Source organism: Varanus komodoensis, unplaced genomic scaffold (genome assembly GCF_004798865.1).
Source record: "Varanus komodoensis strain SLA01 unplaced genomic scaffold, ASM479886v1 scaffold86, whole genome shotgun sequence".
Classification (NCBI taxonomy): Eukaryota; Metazoa; Chordata; class Lepidosauria; order Squamata; family Varanidae; genus Varanus; species Varanus komodoensis.
In genome coordinates this window covers 2,105,239-2,130,546 of record NW_025336554.1, presented here as the reverse complement: position 1 = coordinate 2,130,546, position 25,308 = coordinate 2,105,239, and the positions used below count along the sequence as shown (strand labels likewise).

Here is a 25,308-nt window from a genome sequence, read left to right as displayed (position 1 = left end):
AACGACTGTCCCAATCCATGTCCACCCAAAATGCAGCAGCAAAGAGAGAATGCCTGCATACTGAAGGGACTCCCTGGGAGTCATATTGTAGAAGGAAAGGCCTGGGGTTTTATCATTCATCACTGGTGCAGACCCATATATCAGCTAAGAAAATTCAAGAAGAAGAGGGAGAAAAAACATGTAATAAGGACATTTATGTAGCAGCTTTGCTGTTTTCAAAACATGGGAACATTTATCCTGCACAGTCCTCTCAATAAAAATGGAGAGGTCTGTCCTTTGTACCTTCTCATGGGACAGTTACAGTCAAGAGCAAGGAAAAGGAAGACTGTCTGTGGCATTTCAAAATGGAAATGGAGGTTTATGAGACTGTGGTCTGAGATTTTGACTAGATCCTCCGGTCTTAGATCCAGCAGCACATAAATGGACAGAGTCACAGGAGAAATTACCCTTCCTCCACAGTTTAGTAGTTGGTAGTTTGCCTTACAATCAATGTTTTCCTGCATCCTAAGGACACAAACAATACAATTGCTTCCAATGCGCAAAGCTCCAACTCCAAAGCATAAATGCACCAATTAAAGAACAAAGTGAATGAGAAAAAGATGTTAGCCTCCTATCCTCCATATACAACTATTTATTTATTTATAGCATTTATATGTTGTCCTTTACGATAATCATCTCAGGAAGGCTTACAGCAAAAGACATACTCTCTACCTGTGGGATCTTGTAGATATCCAAGAGAGTAGCTACATGAAGAGAAGTTTGGGTGTCCAGTCCCCCGATGACTGCTATCAAGTGTTTTTGGGTACTGCATTTGTAGTTTGGGATTAATCTCCCTGCTGTGCATATCAGTAGCATGGTTGCCTGATAGGTCCACTTGGCTGTGAAATAGCTGTCATATATGCAAAACCCCAAGGTGAGGTTGGGTAAGATGCGAGGGTTTTCATTGATCTCCTGCACTGCAAATGTCAAGGCCAGGATATGCTGATAATTCTTTGGCACCACACTAGAAGCAACAAAGTCACATCCTCTATGTGAATGCCCCTCCTACAGTACTTGTAGGAAAATCACACTGCTTTTGTCATCATCATGATCATCATCTTGACTTCACCTCAGGGTACAGCACACTGAAAATAACTCCTTCTTAGTGAGAAGAAGACATGCAGTACAATTATTCCTAACAGTAATTTATCCTAGGCTGCATCATGTATCTGCCTTCCCTACAAGAAAGGAACTTCCATTCATGCCAGAATCTCTTTTTCTGATTTTGTGGTTCCCTCTCTGTCCATCCAGCCACAGAGCAAGACTTTGAGGAGGGGGGCTGGTGGGGCTGCTGTGGAAATGAAGAATAGGAGAAGTCTGCTTCTCCAGAAGAGTTGATCCAATCCGGTAATAGTGGGATTATGAAGTTTCAATGAAAGAGGACAGATGAATTAAGAGAGATGAATGAAAAAAATGTAGCAAGGGAGACATAAACAGAAGTGAAGAAAATCTTAAGAAATTTTTATAGGGCAGAAATTGAAGGGAAAACAACTGTCAATGAGAGGACTACAGAAAGGTTCCAAGAAGAAGGAAATAATCGTGAATTAGCTTAAATTCACACCAAAATGCATCCTTTTGGCTATATAGAAAACAAAGTTTCCACACCCCTTCAATAATATGAATTATCTCTACGGACTATAAAATTGTTTAAAGGTGGCATCTGCTATGTCAAATTCAAGTGATGAGCAGATAAATAAACAAAAAATATCACCCCTTACCCAAGTTCATCAAGCAAGGCTTGTGGGGGTTGTCCAGTGAAGGTTAAGCGGTCAGGAACAATGAAGGATAGAGAAGCAATGGCTCCAATCATAAGATCCCCCAGCTGTGGATACTTATGCAGTGGAGGTTGCGGTTCATAGATCTTGCATTTTTCAGCAATAGCCTTGCTTCCTATTTGGAGAAGCAAGTTAAGCAACACCATTGCTAATTCTCCCATGATGAGTGGAAGGAAAAACTTTTCTCTTCATGCAAATTCACTTGTTCCCATATTGAGCACTGAGATTGCAAATGTAGGCTCCTTCAGTGCAGTGGCTGTCCATATTTATCCATTTGACCAAAGATCACAGAATGTATTGTAACAGTCCTTCATAGCCAAGTAGAGTTGGTTTGTTCTTTCAAAATCTACAGGGTGTTGAGTAGTGACAGAACTGCGTTTTAGACAATTAAAGAGAACATAGCAATTGGACATCAGGAATGTTCAAATTGAAAACAGGCGTTGTTATCCACAATAATTCAGGAGCACAACATTTCTTATAGTTCTATGAATGACTTGGTAAGTAGTAATAAGAAAGGGTGCAGAACTGTGAGGGAAACCACAGCATTCATTATGAATCCCATGGGTGTTTTTGCTTGTACTGTGGAGTCAGTGTACTGTGGAGCCAATGTTGACTGGAATCAGAGTGTATGGGCAATGAAGGTGACCCTACTTCTGGAGCTCTTTTCCTTGAGATATTTTCCCTCCACCCCCTGCCAATGGAATCTTTCCACTCACACTCAATTTCTGGAAGCACATTAACAGCTATGTATGGGAGGGTAGTTTCATTCCCCTCTCCTTCTTTTTTGTGATCCCAGTGTTAACTGTAAATAGTCCATATATTAGGTCCAGCAAAATTCTTGAAATGATTGTATAAGCTGTTGAATTGTCCAGAATTGACCATCAGGCTATGTGTGCATGTGTATGTGACCTAGCACTTCCTGAGGATTTTAGATTCCTTTTTCATGGGCTTGCACAGCTGGCTTTACTTGTGCACAGATTTATGAGATTTGCCTACCTAATTCTTCCTTCAGAATTCAGGACCAAAACAATGTTATCTACCTGTTTTCTGGTTAGATGAGCTCATGGACCCAAAAGGGTTGCTTATCCCCATATCATCCTTGATTAGATGCTGAAGGCAGCAGCATACATAACTGACTGGCAGAAGAGCTGACTCTATTCTCAACTTTCCAACATGCGCCTGCCAATGTATACACTTGTAGGCCTCAATAAACCTTCAAAACTGATTTGCATTTGTTCTAAGAATTTAAATGAGCTTATTGGTCTGAATGGATCAGCAAGAGAGCCAGGGGCTTTCTAGGAAACTACAAAACAGTTGGTTCAGTATTGAACCATTATGAACCATTATTTTTTCAAGGATATAGAATGTTAGGTCTCACTGAAAAAGAATCAGCACCACTTCTACAAAAGTAATTCCTCTTTATGCCATTTAAATGGATGTATTCAAGTTTCAGTCAGCATGTGAACGGGCATGATACTGCAGACATTGTTTATGTGGGGTCTGACAAGCCCTTGACAAACTCCTCACCAAGAAGAGGTCCTCTTCTGAACTGGTAATGGGTTTGCAGCAACTTCACTAGTACAGGGATGATGCTTGTGCTTGTGGAGAGATATCAAGAATATACTGGTGAAAACATGGTGGGGTGTCAATGAAAGCATCGTCCGTGTTGAGCAGCTGTCAAAAATATTAACAAAGTTGTTTATCTCTTGAAAGGAGCCAGATAAAACCACCTATATCATAGTGACGCTAATCCAGAATTGTGGGAGTGCAGTCACTGCTCTCATGTCCTCCTCTGGGTTTTCATGTTTGCTCATCTGGTCACTGGGCAAAGCTTCATGTTTCACTAGAATGGTTCCTGCAATGAATCTGCACTTGTTTTCTTACCTACCTATAGCCTGGCAAAACTGAAACCACTACTCCTTTGATTATTGTACTTCTTTTTATAGTCAAGAGTAGCCTGTCCGTGATTCACATCTGAAGGCTGTGAGGGAGAGAAGGTTACCCATGGATGGTTGTAGGACCCAATAAATACTGTTGGACATTTCCCCCACAAAGAACTCGCCAGAGGTTTCAGAAGATTTTCTGCAATTGGGAGACATACAGCAAATTTCAGTGGACAACATTCCAAAAGTTTCTGTGGGGGTGGGTTGTCTTGTCTTTAAAACTGCCCTTTAGTCAGAGTCAGTCTGCATTGCCCTTCAGGGACTCCTTGTACCTCTGTGCTTCTATCTGCAAAGTGATTACGGAGTCTATCTTTCCTACCATAGTCTGTAGCACGCTAAGTGTAAACCTAACCCTAACCTCCCCGATAGCCTTTTTTCCATTTAATTGATTTTTATTTTCCATTAATTACACAAATATAGAGCAATACAAAGGCAAGTGATATAGAAATGATAAGCATATTTAAACAATACAGAAATAACAGTGCTACCAACACCAGGACCAAGAGATAAATCTTTCTTAATGTAAAGTCACTTAATCATACAAGTTGCTCCACTCCCACTCCCCTTCCAGAACAGCACAGGCTCTTGTGATGGCTCACACACCTCTTCCCATGTTAGAAAATATTCAATAAATGGCCTCCATAGATCTTCAAAATTATTTTCACATATCAAATAATATTTCCACTTAATATCAACTGTAAACTGTTATGAATGACTATATTCTGAGTGTCTTTATAAAAAATACTTTATTTGAGAATCACTTTATACTCATCTCTGTTGCACTTCAATGGGCAGATTTTCTGCTATTTGAATTGTGAGTTTTTCTTCTACTAGGCCTGAGGAGTACAGATGGAGAGTTTGAAAGGAAGTGGAAGAAGAGGGTTGACTTGGATTCTCTAGAGAAAAGATCCCAAGGCAGCTGAGGGGTCACAAAAGGTCTGCTGGGCTAGGGATGCTGCAGACACTCATCTTGAGCTCAGCACAGACAAATCTTTAAGTCCAAACACACCAATGTCCTCCTCCTGAGCAAAACTACATCTGATTATGTTGGGATAAAAACCGATCAATGTGCAAGAGCCTGTTCAATCTAGTGGTTGGTACTAGATGTCCATCAATGTTGTTTGGCCCTAAACAAATCTTGATGGAGTTGGCGAAGTAAATGTTCAAGCTGGAACTTGAATATAGCACACACACATTCACAGAACTACACTTGAGTAGAAACATTTTTTTCCCTGAGATTGGGAGGCATTCATCAAAATTCAGTGGACACTGCTGGAAGACTTTCTGTAGGAGTAGCGGTTCTGGTCTTTAATAGATCTGGGTGCTTGGGATCATTTTGGATTGCAAGGCATACAAGGTGTGAAGGGGTCTATTAGGCCCTAGCATTGTTCTGCTTTCTGAACAAGCAAGCTTTTGTAAAGTCCATGGAAGTAAAGCAGTGACTGGCCTTCCTCAACAGAGGCCCCTGGGGAAATGAAAATGCTATGTCATTTGCATGTGAGGGAGTCTTTTCAGTATGCCTATGTGAAATGCCCATCTTCTCTTGGCACCCACTGGACAGGAGCCAGAGATGACAGGGTACAGACAGGAATCTGCTTGGGAGGAACAGGGTGTCTCTGCTCACATAGTGACTAAGGAGTCTATCTTCCCTCGATCACTCTGTAGCACTCAAATTGGCAGCTTTTGTTCCGATTGACTTGGTAGCAATTTTTTCCAAGAGGCCTGAAGAGGAACAGAAAGTCTGGCAGGAGAGTGTTTAGAAGAAGGAGAAAGTTGACTTAATTCCTCTCAGGATGAAACCCCAAGGCAGCCAAGGATGACCAAAGGTCCATTGCACTAGGGATGCTGCCAATATTAATCTTGAGCCTTGCATAAATAGACCATGCAGGGAGGAAAAGTCACAAGCCTGACATGTCCTCCTTCTGTGCAAAGTGACATCTAATTAATGGTAGTACCTGTCAAACTGCTCCCCTCTCACACACCTGCTGCAGCAGTCCAACCATGCGTACAAGATGATTATGGTTTTTTTATGCTCTGGTTTTCCTTTGTTTTATGCTGCACCAGATTAGTGGTCAGGGCAGGAACAGCTGTACTGGGGAAGGGAGAATACAGACAGGGATGAGATGAATGGAGGGGGGTCATAATAGGAGAGATTGAGTGAGGAAGAAGATGAGGGATGGGAAGGACTAGGAGAAGCACAGACAGTCAGACAGGAGCAGCAAGGGCAGAGCCTGCACCCTGGACATTCAACTCCCCACAGCCACAAAGGTAATGTCACTCTTTCCCCTGGAACAAGGCTTGTTTTATAGTGTATGTTTTATATTATATATTTGTATTTTATTGTATATATTTTAAAATGTTATTTTAATTTTTTGTTGTAAGCCGCCCCGAGGCTTCGGCGAATGGGGCGGCATAAAAATGTTTTAATAAATAAAAAAAATAAATAAAAAAAGGAAGAGGCCAGGTGAGGTGATGGCGTTGGTGCATTAGGCAGCCAAATAAACAAATAAAGTACAAACAAGAGATCCTGCTGGGTGAGCTTGCTTTCCTGTGAGTTTTACCTGGAACAAGGCACCTTCAACTCACCCCTGACTCCTAATGTTTTTAGAGCCTGCATGACTTTCCAAAAGGAGCATGGCCACTTATTTAAATGAAGATTTCTCCAAAAACGTGAAATTTTAAAGGCAAAATGTCAGCAGAAATATGTTCTGAGGCAAAATATACAAAACCAGCAAAACAGACATGGCCATAAAGATGGATCACAATCTGCAGCAAAAAGTGCAGAAACTTAATTTTTTCACACGATTTTCCTTATTAGATTTTCCTTCTTGTTCAACTCGGGTCTCAGCAAAATGATGTAGCATTTGGGGAAGAAGATGCAACCCAGCAGGCCAGAACTGGAGGCTAAGATAGAAAAGATCTCTACAGTCACCAAGTATTTTCCTCTTGTGCTCAAGTAGGAAGGCACAAAGGATAACAACCCATTGCAAAAGACCAGCATACTGAAAGTGATGAACTTGGCCTCATTGAAAATGTCTGGGAGCTCCCTGGCAAGAAAAGCCATGATGAAGCTGACCATAACCAGGAAGCCCAGATAGCCCAGCACACAGTAAAACATCATTATGGATCCCTCGTTACATTCCAGAATGATTTCTTCAGCCACTGAATGCTTGTCAATATCTGGAAAAGGAGGAGTTGCCAACCAGGCAAGACAAATGGCTGTCTGAAGAAGACAGCAGGAAAGAAGGAGGGTGTTGACCAGTCACTTCCCCATCCCTCATTTTACATCCTGGTTTGGTGGCTCTGAAGGCCAAAACCACCACGACTGTCTTTGTGAGCACGCAAGAAACGGCCACTGAGAAGATGATGCCAAAAGCAGTTTGTCGCAGGAGGCACGTCACTTTGTGTGGCTGGCCGATGAAGAGCAGTGTGCAGAGGAAGCAGAGCAGGAGGGAGACGAGAAGAGCATAGGTGAGGTGCCGGTTGTTGACTTTGATGATGGGCTTCTCGTGATGCTTCTGAAATATTCCCAGCACCAGAGTTGTGGTCAAGCAGAAGAGAATAACGAAAGAGGTTAAAGTGAGGCCCAAAGGTTCTTCATAGGAAATGAAGTTCACTGACTTGGGAATACAAAAATCATTGTGCTTGCTCAGGTATTTTTCATCTTCACATGAATAAAAGTAAGGCATATCTGAGGAAAAATAAATAGATACATCATCTCATGTATTCTACAGGTCTCACTAACATGCCACAAAAATTGTTTTCTAGTCAAATTAGCGTATACATTTTCTTGATTGCATTCCCATTTTTAAACTCTAATTTATTTTCCTCTTTGATTTTGAGGTTTCCAGACAGAAGAGGACCATTCTGTAAAGCTGTTGTACATGAAGAGCCCTAATTGGAGGGGTGGGCAGGAGCCATAATTCAGTACTTACTTGCCTTACAATGATTTCAGACCTTGACTTTTTTGAGCTAAAACTACATAAGGCAAAATGGATATGTTCATGTATTTGGGATTGCATCTGCAATACCAGCATGACATAATCATGTGCATGAAGCAATAATTACATTGAATTGGCTTATTTTGAAAAAACAGGAAACTGTTCTCTTTGCTACAGCTTCCATGGCCCAGCGCTGGAATGCAATAATTGAGCAGTACCAGTTCTGGCTGATTCCCCAGCATAGCTCACCTGCTGGGTCACTGAGAATATAAGGCAATATACAGCATGCACTATTCTGTGGGCTGTTCCCACCTTCTGCTATGAAGAAAGCCCAGCAGCCCATGACAGAGGCAGGGAAGACCCTGCTTAGGGCAGTGCAGCACTCTCCTGTCAAAAAGAATGCAGCACAATGCCTCACAGTTAGAACTCTTGGGAAACAGAGAACAAAAATAAGCTGAAAGAAACCTATCACCCCTGCCTAGCCACAGAAATTCTGAGAAATAAGAAAGGAGACAACATGGAACACAAAATAGGTAGGGGCTTTCTGTCCATGTCTTGAGTATCCATATCAGTCTCACCCATAAGCCTCAGAGAACCCAACAGAATTCCCAGACACAAGCAGACAGGGCGAGGACCATGGAATTAACAGCATCTTGGGGTTTACTTGCCACTACATACATGTTCTCCACTTCAGAAAAAGCTTTATTGAACTGAATGGGATTTGTTTCTCAATGAACTTGAGAATCCATTTCATTTAACGGATGTAGGCAGTTGCAGAGCTAAGGCAAGATTTTGCTTTGAAAACACAGGCATGGGATATTAGTGTTGTCATGGCAGAGATGTACTGACCTTGTCCAGAGTCCCTTCGTTATTAATCCTTAATAAATTCTGATCTTTTAGCATCATCCGAAGCATCTGTGCAGTGCTCAAGGGCAAGCTCCAAAGGAGACTGGGTCAGCCACCCATCCTGAATATTCAGAATCCAGTGCAGTTGGGTCATTTCAAGCAACTCGGCAAGTGATCACACACATGCTCACACATGCCTACATCCTCTACCACTTTTCAGCATCTTTCACCAGGTCACACCTGTCCCCTTTCAATCACACCACAATTCCTGAAGAAAGATTTTTACATACATTTTCTGAACTTTATCAAATATATTCAGAATAGATGTAGATTTAAATGCGTACCCTTCTTTCCTGAAATTTTCCCTTTGGGACATGGGATGCAATCATAGCAGCAAAATGACTCTCCTTCCTTGATCTTCTTCATAGACCTGGGATTGCAGCTCTTGCTGCATGCAGATAGAGGCTGTGCCTAGGTCATCAGGGGAGAAGGAGAATAAGTATCATGAGAATTATTTCATTGGAATCCTTCCAGTTCTGCATTTACTTTGCAAGTTGTCAATGTCTCCAGGAACTGCTTTTCCATAAATGTGCTCTGTGAGACTTCTGTAAGGTTGAAATTATATGACCATGTCATGGCAATAAAGTGTATGCATCCTTCCAACCCCCTTGTAATTGGAATATAAATGTGGGCAAACATTGGGTTTCAGGATACTGTGTGAATGGCATCATCATTCTATTTCCTTCTGGGCAACTTGGAGAGCACATCAAGAGATTGTGACTACCAGGATGCTCTGAAGCCCTGGCCCTCACTGTCCCACACTTTTCTACTTCTGCTGAAGCTTCCTACTGGGTTGGATAGAGCATAGCAGGTTAAAATTGAAAACTAATCAAAAGTAAATTAAGACAGCACTGCTTTTTCACAGTGATTAGACTGGGATTGAGTTCATCTTAATCTAGAGCCACTTTATCTACTTTGAGTTTAATGCTAAAGATTTCAGATATAGTGTGGAGTTTCAAGAATTGGAGGTGGTGGAGAGGGAAGGATGCAGTAATCTGTCTGTTTCACTTTTTCCAGTATTTGAATATTTAGCTTCTTATTCTTTCAATCTCAAATCTGTAGAACCCTGTAGGCTTCAATAAATGCTTAGCCAAAGAAATTAGATTGGAATAAAATTGTTACTCATCTATCCTAGCCAAAAAGAAAATGAACTTGCGGCCCTGCCTTCTGTTATATTGCTATTAAGGATGAGAAGCCTGTCAGAGAAAAAAGAGGGGGCAAACTTAACTCACAATGGGGTGGTCCTTCATAAATAGATTGTGACTTGGAGTTTTGAAATGTATTCACCAACATCTCTTCACCCGGATGGGCAAAACTAACAGTTTCTGCTTCCCCCACACTCAGTTTTTACTAATAGCAAGTTCTTTCCAGCCCAAATACTACTATTTTCAATCTTGAAAATGTTGTTTCATTTCCTTTTTATACTATTTTCAATCTTGAAAATAGTATAAAAAGGAAATGAAACAACATTCACAACCATCCCCAAGAGTGGAGAGAAATAATAGAACACATATTACACAAGAGAAAGCTGAAAACAGAAGATGTTTACTATACAGTGGTTCAAATCTCAGTAGCTCTTTTAGTCATTCCTTTGAAATCAATGGGACATCATAACTAATTTAAGTAATCTTTCTTTCAATGTGCTGTCCTAAGTATAACTTGGCCTCAATCTGAATATATGCTTATAATTGCATAATATTGGTTTCATAAATAAGCAGAATTAAGCTGAAAACACTGCTATGATTTTAGTTATTTTCAAAATAAAAACAAATTAATAAAATTTTATGATACATTTATTCAACTATTTCATGTGGTTAATTCATCAATACAGGAATCATGGTGGAAGCTTTTTGGGTCTCATGCACTGCATCATGTATTCTTCTAGCCAGTTACACTTATATTTTTTTCTATGTCTATTATTGTCAAATGAGAGAAAGTATACTGTAACTAGTGAGAATGAGTCTTATTCAAGTGTTCAGGCTCTGCCAACCCACCAAGGGCCAAACCTGATTAAACCAGCTATTCCATGTTATGGCATCTGTTCTGATGGTGAATGCTTGGTCTGGAGCTGCCTGGGCATCTACCTTCCCAACTTTCACTCTTCGAACTGATTGGTTTGAGGACACAATCCAATTGATCACATCAAATCCAGTTATGAATTCTCCATTCTGGTTAAAAGAAACCTTGTGCCCAACACTGTTGTTAAACGAAACAAGTTTCAGAAAATGATGGATCTGGAAATAAATGGAGGGAGCTTAGAAAAACTGTGAAATGAATTATGCAGACAGAGGGGAAAAAATGCATGCACTGGATGATTGCCATTATTCTAATTACTTTTCCTTGAACCTCTTGCAGTATAAATACTGAGTTTATGGTCAGAAATGTTTCTCATTCAAAAGTTTGATTAACTTGCTCCAGAGGTTTCAGTCAATTGTCCTGCAATTTTAGAAATGCAGTTCATATGGTGGAGCCTATGTTATACGTTCTTGCATGCACACATCTTCATGAGGACCTTGCTGTTTGTATAAGTGATAGAGGCAATAATCCAATTCAAATATGAACTGAATGAATTTCTTTACTTTCTATTGATGTATTTTGTTATCTACAACGTTGTGGTTCTTTCCCAAATGAGGCTACTCAGTTTTTACTTGCCACTGTACTTGGCTCTGAAACACCTATCCACCTCTGGTGACCATTCCTCTGTTCCTCAGAACAGATGAAGACATGGCATGCAAGGCATGAGCTACTGCAAGGACAGCATTGTAGACATTGTAGCTGTGGCCAGTCAAGCTCATTTCAAAAAAAGTTGCAGGAAGATGCTCCACCTTCTCATCCCCAGTGCACATATTCCCATCTACTTTGCCCAGCATGGGATCTGGGAATGCACAGCTGAAAACGTTTTGCCAGAACGACCTAAGAAAACCATCTCTTTTGGACTGGAAGGGTTTTCTGTATTAAGGAGTTGTTGAAATCCTGGGACATCATTGGACTGAATTGTGAAAGAGAGGGCACCATGAAAAAAGTCTATATTCCAATTCCTTTGAATGACAAATGATGTCAGCTCCACCTGAGCTGTCACAATCATTACTTTACCAATTGGTGCATTTGCCACATGTTCTCGTTCTGACAGATAAGGTAAGAACCTGTAAAATGCCATGGAATAGGATTCTCCATTGGCCACCAATACATTGGCTGTGCTGTCCACAATTTTATCACGTATTTTTGCACCCTTCTCGATCATGTCTTTAATATCGGAGCCAAGAGCAGCTTGAGGGATTTTTTCAATGAAGGCAAAATGGACACCTCTCTCAAAAAACATTGGGATCACCATTTTGAGCAATCGCCCCCCATTGTCATTATCCATAACGACTATCCCAATCCATGTCTACCCAAAATGCAGCAGCAAGAGAGAATGCCTGCATACTGAAGGGACTCTCTCGGCATCATGTTATAGAAGGAAAGGTCTGGGGTTTTATCATTCATTACTGGTGCAGAGCCATATATGAGCTAAGGAGATACAAGGAACACAAGGGGAAAGACCATATGAAAGGGACATTTATGTAGCAGCTTTGGTGTTTTTAAAACATTAGCACATATAAACTACACAATCCTCTCAATCATATTATAATTTAGGTATTTTCAATGTGTCATGTCTTATGTGGGCATTTTCAATAGTGCCCGAAAAGGGGTCTAATATGGTCATTGTATTATTTTGTCACTAGATGGTTTTGTCTTTGAGTGAGTTTTTCCATTGGCTTGTAAGTAAAGCATGCTACTTCCTAGCAATATTTCTGAGACTTCCAGAGAAGTAGATCCAACACCGAAAGAAGCACAAATTTTAAGATATGCACAATTTCCCCTGTTAAAACATTATAGTGTCCTCAGGTGTCGCTTCATACATGAGTGCTACCTTATTCCCTCTCAGTTTTGCAAGATCAGTCTTTAGTCATGAAGATGGCAGACAGACCATATTTCATCAATATGTTAATTTTCAAGAAATAACTTGATTATTTAATAACCATGTTTGATCCAAAAATATATTCAGGGCAAAATCAACATGTTGCATAATCTCCCCTTGCTCAAAAAAACAGACTGTCTTCAAGTTGCTAAAGTATTCCCTGCTTTGCAAAATCATGATATGAGCAAGATCCGATCTAGGCATTTGCTTATTGAAGTGACTGTGGAGCATCCAATAGATGCAAAATAAGACACACATTGATATCTGTTGATGAGATAGAGAGCTATCAAAACTGTGATGCACACATTGACATTTTGTTTCTCCAATTCCCAAATATATTTGGGGATGCAAAAAAGTTGGGCACCACTAGCATGAACTGCATAAAACTGTCAACCTTTCGCCTCCCTTTAATGCATATTTAACGCAAACCATTGAAAGTAATGAAGTATATTTTCTGAGACAGTATGATATTCAGAAACAGGCTGACTCCTTCCACACTGCATTCTCCCCACTTCAGACTCCAAGACACTCCACCTTCTCCTGAAGTGGTAAGTGGTCCCTTGATGTGAATGCAGAGTCTGGTGAACAGAATAAAAAAAAAGGAGAGGTCTGTCCTTCTGCCTTCTCTTGGGACAGCTAGAGGAAGGAGCAAGGAAAAGGAAGAGTGTTCATGGCATTTCAAAATGGAATTTCTGACCAGACCCTCCTTTCTCAGATTTGACACCACATTAATGAACAGAGGCCCAAGAGAAATTCCTTGTTCCTCACATAGTTTGCTTTACATTCATTGTTTTTCTCATCTAAAGTATACAAAAATACAATAATTTCCAAAGCATAAAGCTGCATCTCTAAAGCATAAGTGCACCAAGTAAAGAACAAAGAAAATGTGAAGAAGATGTTAGACTCCCATCCCCCATATTCATGTAAATACATACACCCCACCTGTGGGATCTTGAAGCTATCCAAGAGAGTTGCTATATGAACAGAGGTTTGAGAGGCCAGTACTCCAATTACTGCTATCAAGTGCTGTTGGGTACTGCATTTGTAGTTTGGGACTAATATCCCTGCTGTGCATAGCAGTCGCAACGTGGCCTGATAGGTCCACTTGGCTGTGAACTAGCTGTCATAGATGTGGAAGCCCAGGGTGAAGTTGGGTAAGATGTGAGGATTGTCATTGATCTCCCTCACTGCAAATGTCAAGGCCAGGATATGCTGGTAATTCTTTGGCACCACACTAGAAGCAACAAAGTCACATCCTCTATGAAAATGCCCCTCATACAGTACTTTGTAAGAAAATCACACTGCTTTTGGCATCATCATAATCATCATCTCAACTTCACCTCAGGGTACAGGGCACTGAAAATAATTCCCACTTAGTGAGAAGAAGACATGTAATGCAATTGTTCCTAACAGTAATTTATCCTAGGCTGCATCATGTTTCTGCCTTCCTTAAAAGCAAGAAATTTCCATCTCTTCTTCTAATTTTGTGGTTCCCTCTCTGTCCATCCAGCCACAGATCAAGACATTCAGTAGTGGTTCTGGAGGAGCTGCTGTGGAAATGCAGGGCAGAAGTCTACTTCTCCAGAAGAGTTCATCCAATCCTGTGAATACTGGAATTATGAAGTTTCAATAGGTACAAAATAGAGCTGCCAGGTTGCTGACGGGGACGGGGTGTTATGCTCACATGACTCCAGTCCTCCATCAGCTTCACTGGCTTCCCATTGAAGCCCGGGCCCAATTCAAGGTGTTGATTATGACCTATAAAGCCCTAAACGGCTTGGGTCCTGGCTACCTGAACGAGCGCTTACGTCCGTATATGCCCGACCGCCCTTTGAGATCTGCGGGAGACTCCCTTCTCCGGGAACCCTCCATGAAAGAAATTAGGAGAGTAAGTACCCGGAGGAGGGCTTTCTCTGCGGTGGCACCCAACCTATGGAATTCACTCCCCAAAGAGGTCCGCCTGGCACCGTCGTTACTGGTTTTTCGGCGCCAGGTAAAGACCTTTTTATTTAAGCATCATTTCAATTGTTAAAACATATGATCTGGCCAGGGCAACTTGTTCTTCCTTCTCTTTCTCCTCCTATATTTTTATTTTATACTGATAATTTTAATTTTATATTTGTAAATCAATGTATTTTTTGTATTTTTGTATTTAATGGTAATTTATTATGTACTATTGTATTTCAATGTATTTTATCATGTTGTAAGCCGCCCCGAGGTTTCGGCAAGGGGCGGCATAGAAAAGTTATAATAATAATAAAATAATAATAATAATAAGAGAGGACAGATGAATAAAGAGAGGTGAATGAAAAGATGTAGTAAGAGCGACATAAGAGGAAGTAAAGCAGTTCCTAAGAATCTTGTTCGGGACAGAAATTGGAGGGTAAAATAACTGACAATATGAAGAAATAAAGTAACTGTGAAGAACCTTAAATTCATACCAAAATGCATCCTTTTGGCTATATAGAAAACAAAGCTTCCATATTCCTTCAATAATATAAACTATCTCTACTGACTATAAAATTGTTCCAAGGTGGCATCTGCTATGACAAATTCAAGTGATGAGCAGATAAATAAACAAAAAGAAAATATCAACTCCTTACCCAAGTTCATCAAGCAAGGCTTGTGGGGTCCAGTGAAGGTTAAGCGGTCAGGAACAATGAAGGACAGAGAAGCAATGGCTCCAATCATGAGATCCCCCAGCTGTGGATACTTATGAAGTGGAGGCTGTGGTTCATAGATCTTGCATTTTTCAGCATCAGCCTTGCTGGCTATTTGGAGAAGCAGGCTCAGCAACACCACTCCTAATTCCCCCATGGGAAGTGGAAGGTCAAAACTTTGCTCTTCATGCAAACCCACTTGTTCTCATATTGGATACTGAGATTACAAATGTAGGCTCTTTCAGTGCAGTGGCTGTCATTAATCCCTATGACTAAAGATCACTGTATATATTGCCATCATCTTTGACAGCCTAGCTGAGTTGTTTTATTCATTCGAAATCTACAGGGCTTTGAGTAGTAACAGAAATGCCTTTTAAACAATTGAAGGAGAATAAAGCAATTTGATGTCAACACTTGAAGTTGAAAACATGTGTTGTTTTCTACACTAGTTTCAGAACACATTTCTTTTAGTTCTATCTATGAATTGGGAAGAAGTCTTCAGAAAGGAAAGCAGAACTATGAGGGTACTGACACCGTTCATTCTAAACCTCACTGGAATTTTTGCTTGTACTGTGGAGCCAGTGTGCTCCAAAGTTGATCCTAACTTTGCAGGTATTACCTTTACAATATTCTCCCTCCATCCCCTGCCAATGGAATCTGTCCACTCAAACTGAATTTCTGGAAGCACATTAACAGTTGTGTAAGGGATGGAAATTTAATTCCCCACTCCTTCTGTGTTGTGGTCCCAGTGTAAACTGGAAATAATCCACTTATTAGGTGCAGCAGAAATCTTTAAATTATTGTGTAAGCAATTGAGTTGTCCGCTATTGTGTGTATGTGTGTGTGACTGGATGCTTTCCATGGATTTTGGAATCCTTTTTCATGGGCTCACAAACCTATTTTCCCTTTCATACATACTTATCTGATTTGCAAACCTTATTCTTCCTTCAGCACTCAGAAACAAAACATCCCAGAATTGACCATCAGGCTATGTGTGCATGTGTATGTGACCCATTACTTCCGGAGGATTTTGGATTCCTATTTAATGGGCCAATACAGCTGGCTTTACTTATGTACAGATTTATGTGATTTGCCTACCTCATTGTTCCTTCAGAATTCAGAACCAAAACAATATTATCTACCCATTTTCTGGTTAGATGAGCTCATGGACTCAAAGGGGTTGCTTATCCCCATATTATGCTTGCCTAGATGCTGAAGGCATCTGCATACATACCAGACTGGAAAAAGCAGAATCCATTCTCATTTTGCCAATCCACACCTGTCAATGTATTCACCTGTAGGACTCATGAAATTCTCCAAATTGATTTCTAGCAGCTATGACAACTGGAATGAATTTGACAGTCTGAACAGAAGAGCATGAGATCCCAGGGGGCATTAGAAAATGGCAAGCCAGTTGGTTCAATGGTTCAATGGTTCAATGGTTCAATGGTTCAATTATATGAAACATAATTCTCAAGGATATAGAACATTAAGTCTTGCTGGGAAAGAATAAAGATAACATGTACATGGGTAATTACTCTTTCTTCAATTTAAAGGGATACATTACAGTAACAATGAGCATAGGGAATGGTGTGAAACTGCAGACATTGTTTATGTGGGGTTTGAAAAGCCCTTGACAAACTCCTCACCAAGGAGAACTCCTGTTCTGCACTGGTAACAGGTTTGAGGTAACTTCACTAGTACAGGGATGATGCCTGAGCTGGTGGTGAGATATTAAGAAAATCCTGGTGGAGGCATGTTGGGTAGCCAATGAAAGCATCAAGTCAGTGTGCAGCAGCTGTCAAGAAGCCCACTTCTAAGTTAAAGATCACTCTGAAAGGGAGCCAATATCATAGTGACCCTAATCCATCCTTGTAGAAGTGGGGTTACTGCTCTCCTGATGTCCTCTGGTTTTCCATGTTTTCATGACTGGCGACTGGGAGAAATAGAATGTTTCACTGGAGAGGTTCCTGGAATGAATCTGCACTGATTTTCTGACCTACCTGTGTCCTGACAAAGCTGAAGCCACTACTCCTGTGGAACTTTCTGATTAATTATGCTTCTTTTTGCACTCAGGAGTTTCCTGTTCAGAAAACATGCAGACTACTGGAAAACCCCTTGTAACTCAGAGCCTCTGCCCACAAAGTGATTAAAGAGGCTATCTTCCCTCCATCACTCAATTCCATCACTGAAATTGGCAGCATTTGTTCTAATTGACTTGGTAGCCCTTCTTCCAGTAGCCCAGAGGGGTAGCAGAAAGTCCAACAAGAGAACATTAAGAGGACAGGAAGGGGAGAGTTGACTCAATTTCTCTTAGGTTTAAATCCCAAGGGAGGTGAGGGATAACCAAAGGTCCATTGCACTAGGGATGCTGCAGACAATCACCTTGAACTTTGCCTAAATATACCATGCAGGGGAGAAAAGTCACAAGCCTCCAATGTTCTCCTTCTGTGCAAAGTGGCATCTTATTAATGGTAGAACCCATCAAACTGCTCCCCTCTCACACTCCTGTTGCATCAATCTAACCATGCATACAAGGTGATTATGAATTTATTATGCCCTGGTTTTCCTTTCCTTCATCCTACACCAGATTAGTGGCCAGGGCAGGAACAGCTGTATTGGAAAAGGGAGAATAAAGCCTGGGATCGGCACAAGCAGAAGCACCCAGCATCCGGTGGAGGGGTGGGAGGGGCAGTGGGCAGGGGGAAGCAGCGGGCAGGGGGAAGCAGCGGGCAGGGGGAAAAGAACAGGGAAGCAGGAGGAGAAGCAGGAGGAGGAGGAGAAGGAGGAGGAGGAGATGCAGGCGCAGGCGCAGGCGCAGACACAGATGCACAGCCAGACAGGAGCAGCAAGGGCAGGCCCTGCACCCTAGACATGCAGCTCCCCATAGCCCCAAAGGCAATGCCACTCTTTGCCCTGGAATAAGAGAAAGGAATAATCCAGGTGAAGTGAGGGCTTTGGTGCATCAGCTGTCAAATAAACAAAGTACAAATAAAAGGTCCTGCAGGGTGAGATTTCTTTTCTGTGATTTTTACATGGAATAAGGCGCCTTCAACATGCCCCTTCCTCAGCTGCATAACTCTCCAAAAGGAGCAAGTCCACTTCTTTGAGTGAAGGTTTCTCCAAAAACATGAAATTTTAAAGACAAAACGTCTACAGAAATACGTCCTGAAGCAAAAAACATAAAACATAACCAGCAAAACATACATGTTCAAAAACTTAAATTTTTCACAAAATTCTCCTTATTGGATGTTCCTTCTTGTTCAACTTGGATCTCAGCAAAATAATTTAATTATGTAATGTAAAAATAAAAAAAATTAAAAGCAAATGCAAGGAAGCTGAGCATAGAAGTAAAATGAAGCTAATAATGTCAACAGAAGATGACTTAAAGAATTAAACCAAGTATGGAAGTCTTACTATAATCAATTTAAATAATGGTTAAAGGAAATCTGTCCCCCTGTAAGTACACTGTGCCTTCCTCAGTGGATAGGCTCCACAAAATCAAAATGCTCTGTCATGATAGATTTGCATGTGAAGGATACGTTTCAATCCACCTGCAGGACATTCAAACAGGAGCTGAGCCACTTCTTTCAGTGAAGCATTGTCTAAACTAAGAAGCAATTGGAAAACTGTAGGGATCACAAGATTGACTCTGAAAGAAAAACTATTTGCATGACTTTGTCCCTTGGAAAAAAACACAGAATAGAGAAAAACAAAAATATAGTTACACAGGTGGATTGCAAACTACTGGCAGGTAAACGTTCAAGCTCTTCTTCTTACTAGATGTTCTTTCTTGTTCAATTCGGGTCTCAGCAAAATGATGTAGCATTTGGGGAAGAAGTTGCAAACCAGCAGGCCAGAACTGGAGGCTAAGATAGAAAAGATCTCTACAGTCACCAAGTATTTCCCTTTGGTGCTCAGGTAGGAAGGCACAAAGGATAACCAGACACTGCAAAAGACCAACATGCTGAAAGTGATATACTTGGCCTCATTGAAAGTGTCTGGGAGTTTCCTGGCAAGGAAAGCCACCATGAAGCTGACCATAGCCATGAAGCCCAGATAGCCCAGGACACAGTAAAACAGCGTTATGGATCCCTCATTACATTCCAGGATGATTTCTTCAGCTACTGAATGCTTGTCAAGATCTGGAAAAGGAGGAGAAGTTGCCAACCAGGCAAGACAGATGGCTGCCTGAAGAAGGCAGCAGGACAGAAGGAGGGTGTTGACCAGTCGCTTCCCTATCCACTTCCTCATTTTGCATCCTGGTTTGGTGGCTCTGAAGGCTAAAACCACCATGACCGTCTTTGTGAGTATGCAGGAAACTGCCACTGAGAAGATGATGCCAAAAGCAGTTTGTCGCAGGAGACACGTCACCTGGTGCGGCCGGCCAATGAAGAGCAGTGCACAAAGTAAGCAGAGCAGGAGGGAGACAAGGAGAGTGTAGGTGAGTTGCCGGTTGTTGGCTTTGACGATGGGCGTCTCGTGATGTTTCAGAAAGATTCCTAGCACCAGAGCCGTTATTAAGCAGAAGAGAATAATGAAGGATGTTAAAGTGAAGCCCAAAGGTTCTTCATAGGAAAAGAAGTTCACTGACTTTGGAATACAGAAATCCTGGTGCTTGCTTGGGTATTTTCCATCTTCACATGAATAACAGTAATGCATATCTGAGGAAAAATAAATACATGCATATTCCATAATTCAACTGGTCCCACTAACAGGGTGCATTAACTTCTCAGATGAATTGTTTCCTACTCAAAGTAGAGAATCCATTAATTTCATTGCATCCTCATTTGTAAAATCTCAAGGATATTCCACTCTGAATTTGAAGAAATTGTTGGCCCTCCTATTACAAACATATTAAAAAGAAATTCTCCCCCACCCACACAAACAAATTCAGTAGCTGTTTCCATCATGAAGAGGGCATTACTGTATCAGCCTTCCATAAAGGTGTTGAAAATGAAGAGCCTTTCATGGAACAAGGTTGAGGGGAGCCCTAATCAAGCAATTACTTGCCAGAATACAAAGTGATTTTAAAGCCAGACAATTTTGGGCTAAACCAACATCCAGGGAGATGGATATTTTTCATCCATTTGTGTCTGCACCTCCATTATGAAATGGAGCTCATATGTAGTAATCAGGAATAGCACTTAATCAGATTGTTTGATAAAGCACTCCAGCACTTTATTGGCTGCAACTTCAAAGGTCCAGGGCCTTAAGGCAATAATCGAGCAGACAAAATTCATGCTGATTCCCCACTGTGGGTGACCTGCTCATTCACCGAGGCTATGAGGGAATGTTAAGCCATGCTGTGGGCCCTTCCTGCAATCTAAGGGAGAAAGGTACCTTGAAGCACTCCCCCGGATGTCTTATGTGGTACCCAAGTATGGCCAGTGGGGACACACAACATGCCACAAAATGACAAAATGCCAACAAGGATCCAGGCCAATGGTTCACAGTATAATTAGTGAGCTGTTCTCAAAACTGAACTGAAAGAAAACTCTTTCTCATTCCTAGCCATGTCAATTCCGAAAAATGCCTAAGGCAATATGTTGCACAAAATAGTAAGCAGCTTTGTATGAATGTCTGAATCATCCATTGCACTTGCAGCCAGAAGTCTGAGAGATCCCGACAGCTTTTGCAGGGAAATGTGGGTGGAGTGTGATCTATGCAATGAGTACATTTTTGGGATTGATGGCCTCTATCACAAATAGTCTTGACTTTAGAACAAGCCATATTTATCTGAAAGGGATTTATTTCTCAATAAAACTGCACAGAAATGGGCTGAACTTCAATTAAAGGATAAGGGTGGTTGCAGAACTCAAGCCATATCTTGCCTTGAAATCCTAGACTTAGCAAAATAGGGCTGCGATTGCAGAGATGCACTGACTGGGACCAGAGTCCCTTCATTACCAATAATTTATGAATTATGATCTTTTAGTCTCAACAGAAGAATCTGTGCAAGGGCAAACTCTGAAAGCCTATGTTTCAATATTCAAGGATCAGCCATCCATCCACGGCAGTTGGGTCATTTGAAACAATGGGGACAAACCAGCATGCATGCGCTCTCATGCCCCTACCTCTTCCCTCACTGTTCAGCATCCTCCCCATGGGCCTTCCTGGGCACACTCAATCACACTTCAGTCCCTGAAGAAAGATTGTTTACATGCCTGTTCTTGATATGTTTTAATACATTTGGAACCATTGTACATTCTAATGCCTACCCTTCTTGCCTGAAATCTTCCCTTTGGGACATGGGATGCAATCATAGCAGCAAAATGGCTCCCCTTCCTTGACTTTCTTCCTAGAACCAGGATTGCAGCTCTCACTGCACAGAGATACAGGCTGTGCCTAAGTCATCAGAGGAAGAGAAGAATAAGAATTAGAGAATTATTGGAATCTTTTCCAACTCTGCAATGTCTTTGTAAGTTTCCAAACATTCTGGGTCCTACTTTTCTGTAAATGTACTCTATGATACTTTGGTAAGGTTGAAATTGTATGACCATGTCAGTGAGGGAACCTCTGTGCATATTTCCCACCTTGTAAATCAAATGCAAGTGTGGAGCAAAAATCAGGTTGCAAAATCCCATATGAATGGTTTCATTGACGTATTTCCTTCTGGGTTTGGGAAAAACACTGTTGTTAAAGTTTGCCAAAATTCTTCAAAATTACATTCCAATGTGCTTCAATTTTGATATAACTTTCATCTTCTTTGAAAAACAAGCTATGCATTTCATTCATTTTTTTCCAAAAACATAAATTGTGCATTTACATTTTTTTAAAGTGCACATTTTCTAGTGTGCATTAAAAATTGGGGTTTTTTCCCCAAATGCCATAAATCCATGTATTTGGAAGCATTTATCAAAGCAACCACTCCCTTTTTATTGTTTAAATGGAAATATTCACATGATTTTCTAGAAGTGAAATTGCTGTATGTCCTTTCTCCCTCCATTCCAAACATTTCTATGGGAACAGAGATGAAACCACCAAAAGGGACTGCCACCAGAACATGCTAGAGGTATCTCCATGAACTTAATGGCACCCCCCATCCTTCTTGATTGCTGCTGTGACAGCAAAAAACTGTTGGCCAGAAGCATAGATGGTCCTAAAAGGACAAATTGAACTTTAATATGTGAAGCAGCAGCTTGCATAGCACATCAAGAGCCTGTGCCTACCTGGATGATCTAAAACCTGACACTGCCCCCCAGCGGCCCACCATTCTCTTCCTCTGCTGTAGATACACCCCTCGCTATTGGGCTGGGTCATGGTGTACCAAGTAGACCTAGAATACCAATCAAAAGTAAGTTGAGACAGCTCTACTTTTTCACAGTGATTACACTGGGATTCAAGTTCATCTTAATCTAGAATTGTATAAGTTTCTTTGAGTTCAATGTAAAAAGAGGGATGGAGATCTGATAGAGATAGAGAGACATACATAGAAAGACCAACTGATAGATGATGGATGGATAGATATTATGGAGAGCCAAGTCAGTATCACTGTGGGGATTGTAGAAGTGGTAGTGAAGGAAGAGGAAGGATCCCTTAATCTGTCAGTTTTACTTTCTCTAGCAATGGAATATTTAAACTCTTATTATATCCATCTCAAATAAGAGGAAACTTGCAGTCTTTGATAATTCTTACAAAAAGAAATTAGATTGGAATGAAATTTTTACTCAGCTGTTCTAGGTAAAAAGAAAAGGAACATGCAGTCCCACCTTCCTGCTATGTTAGTACATAAGGATCAGATGCCTGTCTGAGACAAAAGAGGTGGCAAACTTAAGTGATACCTAGCTGGTCCTTCTCACAGAACTTGAGACTTATATTTTTGAAATGTATTCACCAGCATCTCTTCACAGGGATGAACAAAACTTTCTGTTTCCATTTCTTCCACACTCAGATTGTACCTAAGAACAAGTTCTTTCCAACCCAAATAGGAAGACACTTTAAATTCAGTAAAACATTATATAAGGTACATGAAACAACATTGTTTGCTATCCCTAGGAGAGAAGAGAAATAATAAAAGAATGCAGTTTAGAAAGGAATAAAATAAATCACGGTACTTTTTTTCTATAGAGTGGGAATAATATTGGTTATTATTAAAGCAGTTTTGCTGGCTTGCTTGCTTGCTTGCTTTCTCACTCTCTTCCTTTTTTCTTTCTTTCAATGTGCTGTCCTAAGTGTGTAAACTCTGAACATATATTAGCAATTTCATAATATTACCCAGTTTCATAATGAAGGAGAGATAAATTGCAAAGACAATGGGGAAATAATACAATTTTATTATTTTCTTTTTTTTCATTTTACTTTATTTCTTTTCCAACTCTTTCAGCAGGTTAATTCAGCAGCAAAGGAAAGAGGGTGGAAACTTTTTGGTCCTTTTTCATCCTCATTCCCTTCATAAAGTTTTGGGGAATCCAGTTCCAATTGAGAAAATGAAAGAAAACACACATCACATTACTGAGACTGTTATTCAAATGTGTAGTTGGTGCGAAACTGCTAAGAACCAAACCTGATTGAACCAGCTATTCCAAGTTATGGCATCAGGACTGATGGTGAATGCTTGGCCTGGAGAAGCGTGGGCTTCCATCCTCCCAACTCTCACTCTTCGAACAGATTGGTTTGAGAACAGAATCCAGTTGATCAGATTGAATCCAGTTAGTAACTCTCCATTCTCATTAAAAGAAACCTTGTCCCCAGCACTGTTGTTAAGTGAAACAAGCTTCAGAAAATGATGGAGCTGCATTGAAAAGGAAGGAGCTTAGACACACTGTGAAAGGAAAAATGCATACAGGAGGAGAGAAATACATGCACTGGATGACAAAAATTATTCTTATTAACTTTCCTCTATCCCATTTCCTATAAATACTCAATTTAAGGTCATTCAAAGGTTTGACTAAAGTGCTTCTGAGGTGTGAGTCAATTGTCAGCACATTCTATAAATGCAGTTTTAAATGTTCTTGCACACACACACACATAACCAGGACCTTGCAGTTTGGGGAAGAAGTGACATAACCATCTAGTTCAAATGTGAACTGATTGAGTTTCCCATTTTCCCATTTATGTATTTTGTTGTCTACAAAGCTGTGCTTCTCTCACTCATTAGGCTATTCAGCCAATTACCTGCCACTGTACTTGGCTCTGGAATATCCCTCTACTTCTGGTCACTATCCCTCTTTTGCTCAGGTGAGAAGAAGACATGGCACTCAAGGCATGGGCCACAGCAAGGACAGCATTGTAGACATTGTAGCTGTGGCCAGTCATACTCATTTCAAAAAAAAATGCAGGAAGACACTCCAGCTTCTCATCCCCACTGCAGATAAGCCCATCCATATTGCCCAGAAATTGATCTGGGAATACACAACTAAAAGACTGTTGCCAGAATGACCTAAGAAAACCATCTCCATTTGGGCTGGATGGGTCTTTTGCCTTCAGGAACTGTTGAAATCCAGGGACATTATTCGACTGAATTGTAAAAGTAAGAGCACCATGGAAAAAGTCTGTGTTCCATTTCCTTTGAAAGACAAATGATGTGAGCTCCACCTGAGCTGTTGCAATCATTACTTTACCAATTGGTGTATGAGCCACATCTTCTTGTTCTAATAGATAAGGTAAGAATCTAAAGAATGCCATGGAATAGGATTCTCCATTGGCCACCAATACATTGGCTGTGCTGTCCACAATTATATCACGTATTTTTGCACCCTTCTCGAGCATGTCTTTTATATCGGAGCCAAGAGCAGCTTGAGGGAGTTTTTCAATGAAGGCAAAACAGACACTACTCTTGGAAAACAGTGGGAGCACCATTTGGAGGAATTGCTCCCCATTGTCATTATCCATAACGACTATCCCAATCCATGTCCACCCAAAATGCAGCAGCAAAGAGAGAATGCCTGCATACTGAAGGGACTCCCTGGGAGTCATATTGTAGAAGGAAAGGCCTGGGGTTTTATCATTCATCACTGGTGCGGAGCCATAGATGAACTATGGAGGTATGAGAAGGAGAGAAAGAAGTGCCAAATCATGAGGACATTTATGTAACAGTTTTGATGTTCTCAAAAAAAATTGCATATACAACCTCAGCAATCTTCT

At 40.8% G+C, this 25,308-nt stretch overlaps 1 protein-coding gene across 1 annotated transcript; it reads right to left on the bottom strand.

Annotated features, from left to right (window-relative positions):
- Positions 1 to 18,984: 18,984 nt before the first annotated feature.
- Positions 18,985 to 25,056, bottom strand: LOC123016583 (vomeronasal type-2 receptor 26-like). Its single transcript, XM_044417097.1, has 4 exons — positions 24,646 to 25,056; positions 23,729 to 23,956; positions 21,444 to 21,570; positions 18,985 to 19,886 (listed from the first exon to the last, which is right to left on the bottom strand). Exons 1-4 carry the CDS (start codon positions 25,054 to 25,056, stop codon positions 18,985 to 18,987), a joined length of 1,668 nt encoding a protein of 555 aa, XP_044273032.1.
- Positions 25,057 to 25,308: the final 252 nt, after the last annotated feature.